Source organism: Tachysurus vachellii, chromosome 5, assembly GCF_030014155.1.
Source record: "Tachysurus vachellii isolate PV-2020 chromosome 5, HZAU_Pvac_v1, whole genome shotgun sequence".
In the NCBI taxonomy this organism is placed as follows: Eukaryota; Metazoa; Chordata; class Actinopteri; order Siluriformes; family Bagridae; genus Tachysurus; species Tachysurus vachellii.
Genome location: NC_083464.1, coordinates 18,285,219 through 18,299,598, shown reverse-complemented (window position 1 = coordinate 18,299,598; position 14,380 = coordinate 18,285,219). Strand labels below are relative to the sequence as shown.

The 14,380-nt window shown below is 38.8% G+C and overlaps 1 protein-coding gene across 1 annotated transcript; it reads right to left on the bottom strand.

The window, feature by feature from the left end:
* Positions 1–5,577: 5,577 nt before the first annotated feature.
* On the bottom strand, positions 5,578–14,134 carry pomgnt2 (protein O-linked mannose N-acetylglucosaminyltransferase 2 (beta 1,4-)). Its single transcript, XM_060870144.1, has 2 exons — positions 13,812–14,134; positions 5,578–8,153 (listed from the first exon to the last, which is right to left on the bottom strand). Exon 2 carries the CDS (start codon positions 8,116–8,118, stop codon positions 6,358–6,360), a length of 1,761 nt encoding a protein of 586 aa, XP_060726127.1. The 5' UTR covers positions 8,119–8,153; positions 13,812–14,134; the 3' UTR covers positions 5,578–6,357.
* Between the last annotated feature and the right edge of the window lie 246 nt (positions 14,135–14,380).

Genomic DNA, 14,380 nt, shown 5'->3' with positions numbered 1-14,380 from the left:
TTTTCTTTTTTTGTAGCTACATTATATTAGTGTTGCTCCTCCACTGCAGTCTAATTAGCACAATACAACTGATGTCTTACAGGCTGAGGTGTTTTCTATATAAAACCTCAAACTATTTTTGCATCAAGAATGTAATCCACCTTTATGGTTTAAAACGTCTCAGTCAATCACAGCTACAGTAAGTGAATAATCGTAACTAGATATGCACTCTGAGTGTGTGTGTTTGAGAGAGAGAGACAGAGAGAGAGACAAACCCTATTTCTAGGCCTACTGTATAAATAATAGGTAGTTTTATTGTAAGGGATCCTGTTTGGACTTATAATGCTTTATGTGTACAGCAGGTATATAATTTTCATCTTTAGTGTTGGAAATGTTTTACTTATCATCATCACATATAATATTTATTAATTAAATAAGTTCATTAAAAAAAGGACTAGAACATTTTTGGGGAACTTAAAACCAGGTACCTGAGCAGTGAAAAGACAAATGTAAGATTAGTAAAAAAAAAACCAGACTGTTGTTGTTAATGAGAGACTGTTTTTTGTGTGTGTGCTTCATGTCCAAGCAGAACACAAACACAGATGCATGTTTCAACGTGGCAAGTTTAGGCTGCACATGGCCAAGCCTTTTGTGGCTGCAGTGCTCATGATGTAATGCTGGACCACTTTGACTGGCCTGTAACACCATTGTGCCTCAATCCCACCTAAATAAAATACAGTGATCAATAGCACAGTTAAACAGAATTAAGACATTTAACAGGCTCATGGTCCGTATTACTGCAAACACTGCAACTCTGAAGTCCTTAACATCCATAAGGCTGCTATCTAAATCGAACAGGCCATGTCATTAAATTTTGTAAATAAGCAAACTACCTTCAGTAGGTGTCCAAGACCCTGCATGACTCCGGTTTAATGAAATTAATTAAGTGTTACATTTTAATTAAACATGACATACAATTAATCTGAAGTTCTCAGAGAGGCAGAGATAAAATCATGCAGAACTCGTTAATTTTTTGCCCTTACATCTGGCCATCAGACCTGAAGACCTTATAAAGTTGTGAACTTTAGCATCTCAGTGCAGCTACATTTCTTTAGAGACAAGGTCCTTTGTCAGTAGCATGAACCCAAGGGCTCTGCCCTAATGTGTTGCTACTGCAGAGACCTGCAGTAATAATGAAGTCCTTAAGGTCCTCACCCGGGAGTGTTGCCATGACGATGCATAGTGTACTGAAGGCTCGCTCTTGACACTGGTGTGATGATGTGATTAACGGCTCCCACTCGAAGCCTTAGTCTCAGGTGTGGTGGTGACGCAGAGGCAGGAAAGGCTGAGCTCTGCTCCACTGGGGCCTTAATAACAATCTGTTCTGTGAGCACCCTTCTGCCACAGGCTATGTTTGCATCTGATACTTTCCCCTTGATAACCCAACAATACGCATCAGCACCAAGCTGGGTAGGAGAAAGCTGACTGTTCCCCTGTATGCATCTGCTAAATTAGTTTTGTATTAGTCACACACTCAAATGATGTGTTACCCACCCGCTCAAACGAACAGTGCCAACACATAATGCCAATTATAAGGCAGTGTGTTGTGAAATGTTGCATGTTTTCAGAAGAGTAAAATTACAATAATTACTGGAATTTACTGCAATTCACATGAGCCACAAGACCAATAACCACAAAACTGTCCCAAATCATACACACTACCAAAAATATTTCTTTTCAAACATTATTTCCCTGACTTTAATTATCAGTATGTTTGTTTTTATGATTTATTATAAATACATATTACTTTATTTTACATGGTTCATACATGATGTTGGATGACAAAGCAAATAATCATGCATAAAACTTTATATTTAAAGCAGGGTTATAAGAATTGTTTTGTTGGAGAAACTACTGACCATGTGGAAGGTGCCAATAATTCTGGATTTGATTCTTCCCCAGTCTGTTTGGGTATTTAACAATCTAGAGTGATAATACAATAGTGAACTGAATTAATGAAACGTCTTCTGTATTGAAACTAGAAGGTCAGAAGTGTAAATGTGTAAAAGAAGCCTGACAGAAATAGTCAATGAGACAAAGCCCTAACTTCAAACGAAGGAAGATTAACCTTGTTCCTTTCTTCTCACCATCAGGGCTTTTTTTTTTTTTTTTTGCAAACATAAAGGCCAATTAGTGACTCACAGTTCCCTCTGGAGAAGCAGAATACTGCTGTCAATGTGTGTATGAAGCCCAAAGATCACTGAATGCTAGCTCAAGGCAATCAACTGCATTATACAGTGTAATGAGAAGAAACAAACTATTGAGGCATTCGTTATTACCTTTTGTGAATAATTTACAAGTGTCACTGTCTGTGATAAGTCAGTATTAGATATAACCAAAGTTACAAAACCTATGTTTAATATAAATACAAACTCTGTTATGTTTTTATTTCCAATGTGTCATTTTCCAATGTTTCACTTGATTTGGTTTAATAACCTTACTAGTGAATGTTCTTCAAAGAGTGAAATTATAAGGTCATTACACACTGTTTCCATAAATCAGTTGGAAACAAGTAAAGGAAACACTCTAGCTCTTAGGCAAACTGTAACATAAAGCAGCAAACATCAACACTTTAAATGCATAAATGCACTACCATTTCTGGCTCCACCGTGCCTGTAAGCACTCCAAGCAATATATGGGCATGCCCTTAATGTGATGCCAGATGGTATCCTGGGGAATCTCCTCCCAGACCTGGATCAGGTCAATCCTGGACAATCTGTGGTGCTACTTGGTGACTTTGGATGCCTTAATATATTATGTCCCAGAGATTCTCAATTGGATTCATGTCTGGGGAACATGTGGGTAAGTCAAAGGCATCAGTGCCTTCATCATCAAGAAATGACCTACACACTCTGGCTACAGGAGGCCGAGCATTAGCATGCTCCAGGAGGAAGCCAGGGCCGACTGCACCAGCATATGGTCTGATAACGGCTTTGAAAATTTCATCCCAGTACCGAACAGCAATAAAGGTACCAATGGCTAGCATGTGGAAGCATGTTAGTGCCTCCAAGGATATTCCTCCCATCCCGTTATTGACTTACCACCAAACCAGTCATGCCAGATGATGTCACAGGCAACATAATGTTCTCCACAGAATCTCCAAAATCTTTCAGTCTGTCACATGTGCTCAGTGTGAACCTGTTTAAATTCATAATTCATAGCAACCATACTGAACAGTTTTGGTCTGTGTGTACAGGTACCACTAGGAGATGTTGGACCCTCATGCCACTCTCATGGTGTCTGTTTCTTACAGTCTGGTCAGAAATAAGCATTCCAGTAAAGTGATGGAGGTTTATAGGCCTCTGGGAGTGCAACACCTGTTTCTCCAGCAGATTCTGGTCCTGCTCTTGGGTTGTTGCCCTTCTACGTTCCCGTCCGGCTCTACTTGTATAACAGCCCTTCTCCCAGTGTCTCCTCTATGTTCTAGAAACTTTGCTGGAAGACACAATAAAAGTTTTTGTGATGTATGGATGTGTGAGCTTCGAAATGTTGGACTACCTGTACCCCATCATGCTACAAGTAGTGAAAAAAAACACAAAATTAGACACAAATCAGCCAGGAATGATGAAGAGAGAACAATTTTCAGTGGCCACTACCTGAAAACCCATTCCTTTTTTAAGGTTGTTTTGCTGTTGCCTTTCCATTGTACCTATTGTCACATTTGTCACTTTCATTTGCACCGAAGCAGGTGAAACTGATTCATAATCACTTTCTAACTGGACTGATATCCCTTAATTTAAATGACTTGTTGTAATACTGTGATAATTAAGTGTTCCCTTAATTTTTTTAAGCAGTGTATTATATCTTAATTAAGCCACCAGGTGGTCCAGCAGCAGGATCCCTGGCTCTCATTGCCCGGGCTTGATTCCCAGGCAGGGCGCTAACCCAACCACTGAAGAGATAACTCTCAGTGCCGGATAAAAATGGGAGGGTTGTGTCAGGAAATCTAATATGTGATCCGCTGTGGCGACCCCGAACAGCCGAATGGAGAAGAAAAACATACAAAATAAATTATATTAATTAATTATACGGGGTGCATGGTGGCTTAGGAGTTGGCACTATTGCTGGGGTTTGGAGTTTGAGTCCCATGCTCAGTGTTTACATGTTCTTCCTGACCTTTGGGGATTTCCTCCAGACTCCAAAGACATTTGCTGTAGTCTGATTGCCATCTCTAAATTGTTCAAAGGGTGTGTGTGTGTGTGTGTGAGATTCCCTACAATTCTGTGCATGATAAGTGGTACACAAAACACTGAAACAACAGTTTATATTTAAGGCCGTTGTTTGATAAGCAGTTCTATGATTTACTACTTCAGGGTCATGTCAAATCTTAATCTTAGCACACAGAAAAATGCAGACAGAGCATTCACCTGCCACATACTGGACCATATTCCTCTGGTATCTAAAGGATATCTTGCCTTTGTTTTTTTTTTTAACAGCAAAACTCATCTTACCGTATTTTAATGCCATTGTGCTTCTGCTTTCCAAATCATATTGCAGTCTTTTGTTTGTACTATTACAGAAATGAAAAAAGGAAGGTGGAGGCAGTATCAGAATACTGAATTAAAATTAGAAGAGTAGAGTAAAACTCTACTAATTTTAATTAGAAGCAATTCTAAATATTAATGAATATGTAATGCATAACACAAGATTTATAAATAAATAAACAAATGGCAAAACATTAATATTCTTTTTTTCACCAAAACAGATGGCAGGTAGAGAAATATACCAATAGACTCTTCCACTATTCCTCTTCTTGTATTTAACTTGAACAGAATATTCACTTAAACAATGCTTTTTCATGATGAAACTGAACCAAGGAATTCAAGGTTTCTAAATTAATCTTGTGTAATCTAGTTTAATGTAACACATGCAAATGGCTTGACTGCATTACCAAGCCTCATTTATATCATTGGAGTCAAGCGTAGGTTTTTGGTGTAATGCAATCAGATCCCTTTTTTCCTTGATTACCAGCATTGGACATCAGACCAATTTTATATCAGATGGATTAATTACCAGCCTGGATTAATTATCCTCATCTTATACACGAATATGATTAGCATTTTAATTGTGTCAATCAAAACACTGAATATGGTAATAAAGAGAACAACTGAGGTCACTAAATGAGAAAACATCCCCCAAAATAACAGAAAATATACAGACTTTTACCCTGGAGTTCTGTTCAATTTAAAATGGACACTGTTTTACATTTGTGGATCCATTCTAAAATGCTCCCCTCCCTCGCCATCCAATCCTCCAACTGACAACGAATGTTTTAGGGTTTTGTTTTTAAATATGCCTGATGAAGAAATTCACTCAGTTATATTACATCAATGTATTATTTGAACTCATACCTGCTTGTAGGAGTATCCCCAGGCATAAGAAGTGGTTTTGTGTTTACTGTTTCCCCAAAACACAAATATATTCAAGGCTAGTTCAAGTATCCTTTGGAACTGTATGGAACCATAACAGTCCAAGAGAACCAATATGTTAAAAAAGAAAATAATTTATAATGAGAAAAATAATAACTAATACGAGAGGTGAGATTCACATCTGAGTTTTGAGAAACCCAGCAGCAGTCTTCTATCTTTATTTCCATTCGATCATGCTAGATCACAGTTAAAACACTCAGCTGTCCCAATGCACGTTTCCAATACAGTAAGTCTCATCTGGAAACTGTTTCAATATCAAAATAGGCAAGCATGAAATGTCTTCTAAACATTAAAAAAAAAAAGGAAACTTAGCACTGACAAACTAGTACATCTCACAAACAATGAAAATTTAACATATTTCTAATACCACTTTTCAATTTTTAGGCTAATTTGGCTGGATATTATAACTAATGTTATGCTAACCAATGAGAGTGTAATGGCTACATGAAACATTTGCTCAAGTCACATCAAATTCACGATTGCAAATTTTTAACAAAACACTTGTGCCAAAAAAAGTAGGAAAATTGAAAATATCTTTCAGCTCAATCTAATAATTACACCCATAGGCACAAAACATTTAAACAACAGACATCTTTAACTAATAAATAAAAATAAATTACCTCACAGTTCTATAAATACAATTTGAATAATGAAAATCTTTCAACATGATAAAGTTGAAGCAATCTTTTCAAAGAGTTTGATTTGGCAGTTTTAGAGTTCTGTATTGTTTTTAGTACTCAGCAAAATGTTCCTCTCATTTACTGTGGCAAACAGCTACAGATGTCATGTTGCAGGAAAAACTTTTTTTCCATAGAATCTAATCCATCTTCACAGTATTTATAATCAGCATTTCCCTGACTCAGGTCATGACACTGTAAGCTTAACAGAGTTAGGTTTTACATATTAGAACATCTGCAAATGGTCCCAAAAGGTTCTTGTTAAAGATACAGCGCACCCACACTAAATATGTGGTAAAGGGCTTAATGTTCTCTGAAAAGGTATAGTTCTGTTGAGGGAGAATGTAAGGCATGTATGTGTTCTCTCCCTGCTCCTGGATCCACACTTCATATTTTACCTCTCTTACCTTCAAGTACTTGAGATTCCAAGGAATCTGCCAGGACACAGAGAGCTTTGCTTCATGGGTAGCCTGCACTGATGTCTGGCACTTGGGTTGTCTGACTCGACCAGGATGTATTACATTGGCAGGTTTGCTCTTTTTCAGATTAGGCTTAACTTTTAGACCATCTCGAATGACTTCCAGGAAGGACGGAATGTCAACAATGGTGTCTTGATAAATCCGGAAAAGCCACTCTGGGTTGCGACAACAGAGGTGTCTTGGCACCTCCTTGCTAGCTAGGATACGTTCCTGTTCCTCTTTTTCCAGGTGAGTGATGCCTCCTTGGTCCCATGGGCGGTCAGGATAGGCCACAGTGTTTTCTTTGATGTTGTTTCTCCATGCTATATACTGCAGGTCCATTCCTGGCAAGGAGGCCAAAGTTTTATATGGTGTATACTGTTCAGGGTGGACTGCATATGGGAAAAGCTCAATGACAGCAGCCCCTCGTGGTAGGAACATGGATGTGATAAGCTGAGCACCGTGCATACTGACTAACATGGATGCCTCACTGATGAGCTTGATTATGCTTGCAAATGTTTGTTCCTCTAAGGACACGGTGACTGTCCTCATTTTGTACTCTTGAGCCAAAGCAAGAAGCAACTCTGCTTCATTGAGAATTAGCCTATTAGAACCTCTACTAAACACTACTATATAATCATCACCTTTAGGCCTCTCCTCTGGTGTGATATTAAGCCTGTCCATTATAAATGAGGCAAACTGCCGAATCTCATTCCCAGACACAAGAATGTTGGCTTTGGGCCCTTGGGGCTGTACAAATCCATACTGGTACCATGTGGTCATCTTTGACAATCCAACATAAGATTTGGTGAAGCACATGAGCTTGCCAAAGTTCCTCAAATGCTCTTTAAGTAGTGGTTGTTTGCTGCTAAGGAGACGATAGAGATCAAAATGGCTCCCCTCTCCCCAGCCTTCCATGAAGACAAGCCTGGCTTCATCATCCAAGTCTGTGTACTGTTGCATGGTGTAGAATATTGGAAGAAGATCATCGTGGAAGATGTGCATAAGATTATCAGCGTTGAAGCGATTGAGGATGAGAGTGACATCTGGCACAAACACAGGCTTCGGCATATACTTTAGTGCAGCTGCAGGTAGTTCCAAGAAGTTAAAATACTGTGTATTGTGATCCTCAACAGAGGACAAATCCAGAAGGGCTGGTTGGAAGCGACGAGGGCCCAAATTAGGAAGCATGACTGAGGAATTACTATGGAAGAATATGAACTCCTCAGCCTCGGTACAGTAGCAAAGATAGTCAAAGCGGCAGATGCGGTCAGTATGCATTTTGCCGGTGCAGACCATCCTTGTGCCCTGCTCTTGCAGAGCTAACAAAGCAGCATGATAATCTATACGCACATGTGAAAGCTCCTGGGATTGACGAGTCAGCTGTAACTCCTCTTCCAGTTGGGCCATGTGGTCGCTTAGCCGAACATACTTCCATAGTAGGGCTGCGACCAGCGACACAAGCAGGCCATTTAGCACTGCTGCCAGGTTCATTCTACAGCCTATTGCATGCATTCCAGCTGAGCTCCAACACCATGCTCATGCTCGACCTGTACCAGAAGAAAAAAATTATATTTTTAAAATTGTGTTGTAAACATGGGATTACTTAAAGTTAGAATCCCAATCCTTACTTAAAGTTAGAAACCTTTATAACTGCCTAGTGAAATTATAGATAAATGTACCCAGATTCCACTCCAAGATACACATTGAAAAGAGCTCATTCCTTAAAAGGCTTACGTATCATAAGGTTTAGAACTCTAAATGAATAAACTTGATTAAATCATTAGTATGGGAGCGGCAGCAGGACATCAAGGATGGGTCAACAAAGCAGGACAACAAAGGGTCTACGTGACCGCGATTACCATTTAAAGTGACCACTTGGTTGATAACATTTGTAACAATACCAAGCCAAGGTGTATGTGACCATGATTAACATTTAAAGACATCCGGCTAGACAACAAGGTGTAGCCCATCCATTTGGGAGACACTCAGTTCTTACACTCAATACACATTCAAAGCGGAACCTTATTTAAACTACAAAAAGGGAAAACACTATAAAATGCTTGAGCAGGATTTGTCCTGTGTTCTGAGTGACTCCGATGAACACGAAATACTTCATGTATTTTGTCACTGCTACTCTGGAATAAACTTCTTCTTCTTCATTAAGATCTTCACCCTCATCGTTTGATTTTCTTACAATTTTTATTTCTTACACTAGACTTCATTTTCTCTTTTTCTGTTACACTATATGGCAAAAGGTTTGTGGACACCACACCATCTAACCTGCATGTGTTTCCTCAAAATCTCATTCCAGATTTAGTTATGCCTTTGCTCTTATTATAACCTCCACTCCTCCGAAAGGCTTTCTACTAGATATTAGAGAATAATTTTGGGGGATTTGCTCATTCAGCCACAAGTGCATTATTGACATTAGTCCCTGATGTACCAATTCTGTTCATTGAGATTGAGCTCAGGGTTTTATCGGAGGTTACACAACTTCTTCCATACCTTCCTTGGCAAACTGTGTCTCCATGGACCTTAACCTTTACAGTTTCTGAACAGGGGCACTGTAATCCTGGAATAAGTTTGAGCGCCTACTAGGGAAATGAAACACATCATACAATTGTCTGCTTCCAACTTTATGACTACAATGTAAAGCCCAGATAATATTAAGGACTGCAAATGAATATGATATATTATTAGGTGTCCTTAAACCTTTGGCCATATAGAGCATGTCTTCCCTCCCAATAGTGAGTTACAGAAAAAAATATTCAATCACTTAACGTCCCACCATTTTACTCAGACCTGTGGAACAGACCCAAAGGCCTAACATACACACACATACGTATTCCCATATGGTGTCCATAAAGTCCATCAATATAAGTGATTATTTGCCTTGTGGTTGATTATTACAATCTTCCAGTTACTGTCTGCATTAATATGAGCATAATTTTACCTGGGAAAATTCTTTCTTCTTACAAATTTGGATCTATTTTGATGACATTAATTTTAAAAGGAGAGCAGTGGAAACGCCATCCCTTACAGGAGCTTCTCTTGGGCCTTTATTCATGTCCAGACAGGCAGATTGTTTTTCTCTCATGACTCTTGAGAAAATTGAAACGTTTTTTTTCCAGAGATAGGCTGGGAATTGTAACACTGCTATGGATAGATGGTGATTTACCAAGACATTATTTCCTCCTGCTTTAGAATATATATATACTAAAGTTACTCTTTAGTTGGTCTGGCTATGTACAGTCCTCACTTCAATTAAAATGATGACAAATTCTACAAAATCTGTTATATAAATACATACCTAAATATGATAGTCTGGATGCAATTTCAGGATGTTTGCACAAATAAGACAAATGCTTACTTGGCTTACAAAAAAAAAAAAAAAAAAAAAAAACGGGGATATATTTGTGGGTGCCAATTTGGGAATAAGGTGCTTTTTACCAGGTGAAACAACTTAAGATGAAAACAAATCATGTAGCCTTGAAAGCAGATAACAATAGCATAATCTTCTTAACCTTAGAGACAAGAAACAAAAGACACCAATAGTCTCCAATAGTGACACAATTCCTAAAACAAATTCATATCATTGCCAATATTTCAATGAAGTATAAACAGAGAAAGGCCCACACATGGCCAGTATATAATCCAGAAAGTGTAAATTTACCACAAGACGCAAAGGGCAAATCTATCCCAGTATCATTTTTATCAGAGAATATCAGATGTTGAGAGTCAGGAAGCATTACCTTCCAGTCCAATCATCCAAGGACGACAGCAGCAGCAGTGTTTCCATTTGTGTGCTTTAATCCTGTTCGCTGAGCAAAGGGATGCATGAACCATTAACTGTTACTGCCACTTTACTGTTATACATAACACTAAAGAACCACTCGTGCCCCTAAAGGCACTGGAGAACACAAACTGTGCTCCAGAAATAACCATTATGTAAAAATATAAGTGGTGTTCGTCAATAAAAACAACTAAAAAAGAGCCATTTTTACATCTTTAATCTGAACTGTTAAAAAAAGCACGGCTTTAATAAAATACAATAATATAGTACCAAACACACATTATTTTGTGTAGTATATTAAAAATATTTACATATGATTCTCAATTATTCCAAAAGGTTTTCTGGATATGGTGACAATTTATTCAAATGTTTAAAGCTTATTTTAGTATTCTGTGGTTTATACATTTCTCTGCTGAATAGCTACAAATATCTGCAGCTTCAATGGGGACTGTAAATACCTTAATGTACAAATTTGCCCTTTAAAACGGAGCTGTCATATTTAATCTAACACTCTTGCTAATCTATATAACTAATACTGAAATAAAAGCCGCCGGGAAGATGAAGATTTGCTGCATAAGCTCAGGATGAAATAAATTGAATTTTTCAAATATGAATAAGTCCTTTAGCTATGTGGTTTACCTTTACACCAGGCGAAATTACTATAGCTGAAGAAGCCAGCTATTGGCTCCACTGATCTGTTTCACATTAGCTGGTTTACCCACAGTCGACCTGTTCTGTCTCAGTTGAGATAAATGAGATGGCAGTGTTGCTGGAACACTCTTTATGCCTTCAGTGTCACTAATTTACTGTTGTGCTTAAGCTAATGCACTCAACTACCAAATAAAATAGTCAGAATTATTTGCCAAAAAATGCACATAGAGCCATGAGGTATTTTGAGTATTTAAGCAGATGCTTTAGTGTCAAATACCTTTACGGTTAGTCTAATCTTTAGCCAGGGGAAAGGTTTTAATGTTAATCTACACCACTGAGGCAAACACATTAAAGAGACACTGAAGTGAATAAATTGGCACTAATTTGCTAAAAGCACTAAAAGATGCTTTAAGCAGTTAACATTCATGAGACTTGGCATTAATGTAGTCATTCAGACATAATTCATATAGCATACAGAAAGCATGGGCCATGTCCTTGAGCTGCTCTTCTCCCTGCTCTCCTTATGAATGAAGAGGTAAAGCAGAGATGACAGGGCTCCCTTGGCTCTGTGGCATACAGCTGTGCTGTTTGCTGTGGGGATGATAAGCACCACAATGATGGGGGAAGGCGGCCTAGTGCTTCTAATGCATTTTAATCAGGCGCATGGAAAGACACTGCTCTCAGTCTTCCATTGGCCCTCGTCCCTGATACGTCCCCATAGAGAGAACCAACGGTGCATCTTCTCTGTTCTAGTCGAGTACTTTTTCCTCCGAACATCAAACAACTGACAAGGCTGAAAAAAATCAGTTACACCCTCATTGTCCACCGCCTTATTGTCTGTCCCTTCAACTATCTTTCATCATCCAAGTGTGCCCATCTTCATTCTAGCTCAGCTGTGTGGAAACAGATATCTGCAAATCTGAGGTATTTACTAGGTAAAAAGGTATTAAAACTGATCAAAGTTATCAGCAGTCGTGGGGCTTAACACTTCAATAATGCATGTGAACTATAAAGCGATGCGATTTTAAAGCTTGTTCTCAGTAGCAACTCTGTTTATCATTTATTTCCTATACCCAGGACAAGCAGATGTTGTGTTTTGGTTCATCAATCAGGAACAAATGCAAAATGTTGTTAATGTGTTATAATGAAGCTACTTGTTCAGAATGTTGCCCCTACTGCAATACAATGAGGTGGTCTGACCCACACTCTGACCAAACTATTTTTACTGTTCTGACTGACTAGCAGGCACAAACAAACAATCCTTTCAAAGCCAGCAACATGCTGGGAGAGAAAACGTTGCAAAATCCGATCAAATCTTGGTCATAAAGCTCTTCTGATAGCACAGTACATCACCTCGGATGGTAGCCAAAACTCATATAATATCGTTTGCACTGGACAGAATACCACAGCTCATAGCCAAACCTTTTTCTTTTTAAAAGCACTACACTATTTTAATTTGCATGCCCAAGATCATTTATGTAGATATAATTGCTAGGTGAAAGAAAAACTTACAGAGAGTGAATCCAAATTCAGTACTGGGTCACAGATATCACTTTCTGAGTGGTTATAGGCAATGTTCCATTTTTCTGCTAGGAGCAATGAAATGGCCGTTGTGGCCCAAAAGCCCTGTGTTCCTCAGAGACACATGAGGAATGGAGCTGAGACAGTCCTCCTGCAGGGGTTATGGGAAACAATGTCACTCAGTCCCATGAGGAAAAGGACCGTACGGAGAAGACTGCAGCACTGAGGTGAGGATAAGACACTACAGCAGTATGTGAGAAAGCTAAATGTGTGCCAATTGCTAGAATATTGTAAATATATAGGCTTGTAGATATTTATAGGTTTTTCAGATGATCTCTCTAATAGAGCAACGCTGAGGCTCAGCAGGTACCATCTGACAGCTCCAGGTTCCTCGCATCAACCCCAAACTCCAGTTAATCCCGGGTTATTGTCAGTGTGCAGTTTCCATGTTCTTCTCTGGGTTTGTGTGGCTTTCTCCAGTTCTCTCCCAATTCCAAATAAATAAATAAATAAATAAACAAATGACTGAGTAAGTTAGTAAGTAAACAAATACATTTATTTATTTAGATGAATAAGTCACGCCAGTAGGTAGATTGGCTACGCTAAATGAGTGTGTGTATATGTGTGTGTGTGTATGTGTGTGTGTATGTGTGCGTATGTGTTTGTGTATGTGTATGTGTGTATGTGTGTACGTATGTGTGTGTGTACACATGGTTCCCTGTAATGGACTGGTGACTAGCCTCCAGACCCACCATGACCCTAACCAGGATAAAGCAGTTACTGAAGATATAAGAAAGGGACTTCTAAAAATAACTGCACCAGAATAAATGAGACAGCCTGCTTCATTAAAAGTGTTCTTGAAATTTCTGAACATAACACTCACATAACACCAGGCTTTCTCATGTTATGGGAGCTCTTTATGTATTTTATTCCAGTTGTTAAACTGTGAAGACACACAATCGTATATATTCTAAGCTGTGAATGGATTTGAATTCATGTACAGAGCATGAAAAAAAAGGTAATAAACATGAATTAAACAATAGGCGATCACTGACTAAACTGTACTATAGTGTTATATCTTATGGCACAGATGTGCGCGCGCGCCTGTAACATCTGGATTAGCAGCAGCATACAGTTCTTCTCTCATAGACCGGAAAACTTTTTCACTTTTTTAAATAAAAATACATGAACAGAAACCAGGCAAATGTTGTATAACTATAGTAAATACTGCATTACTTACCGAGAAGCAGACAAGCAGGTGACGGATACCACAGTGCGGGTATAGAGAGCGTCAATAAAGGCTAAGACTCAGTGTGTGTACACACGTACACACACACACACACACACACACACACACACACACACACACACACACACACACACACACACAGCTAGCGTAGTTCAGAAACAGCACGAAAACATTAGATTTATCCGAAGCAAACAAGCACCGATTACAGCTCAATGCAGCTAAAACACTCTGTCTTTTCCTCCCGGTTCTGTTAATGAGCTGAATCCGGCTCACAACTGTCAGACTGTACAAGGCTAGAACCCGGCTGACGGAAACTCCACCCACGAGAACTGAGCTCGCGATATCTTCAACAAATATCGCGATATGTTGAATGCTACTTTTGGCTCGTTAAAGAAGTCGCTAATTGGTCCTGTACTGAGGAAGCGGTGATTTGTGCCACTGTCTAGTAAATGAGCGCTTTACAAGTGTTACAGTTAGTGCTTTCTGGTGCAGCAGGTGGTGTTTCCATCTCACGTCTCTAGATAGATAGATAGATAGATAGATGGATGGATGGATGGATG

Coding starts and splice junctions, on each gene's coding strand:
- pomgnt2 (XM_060870144.1), bottom strand. CDS start 8,118: ATGCATGCAATAGGCTGTAGAATGAACCTGGCAGCAGTGCTAAATGGC.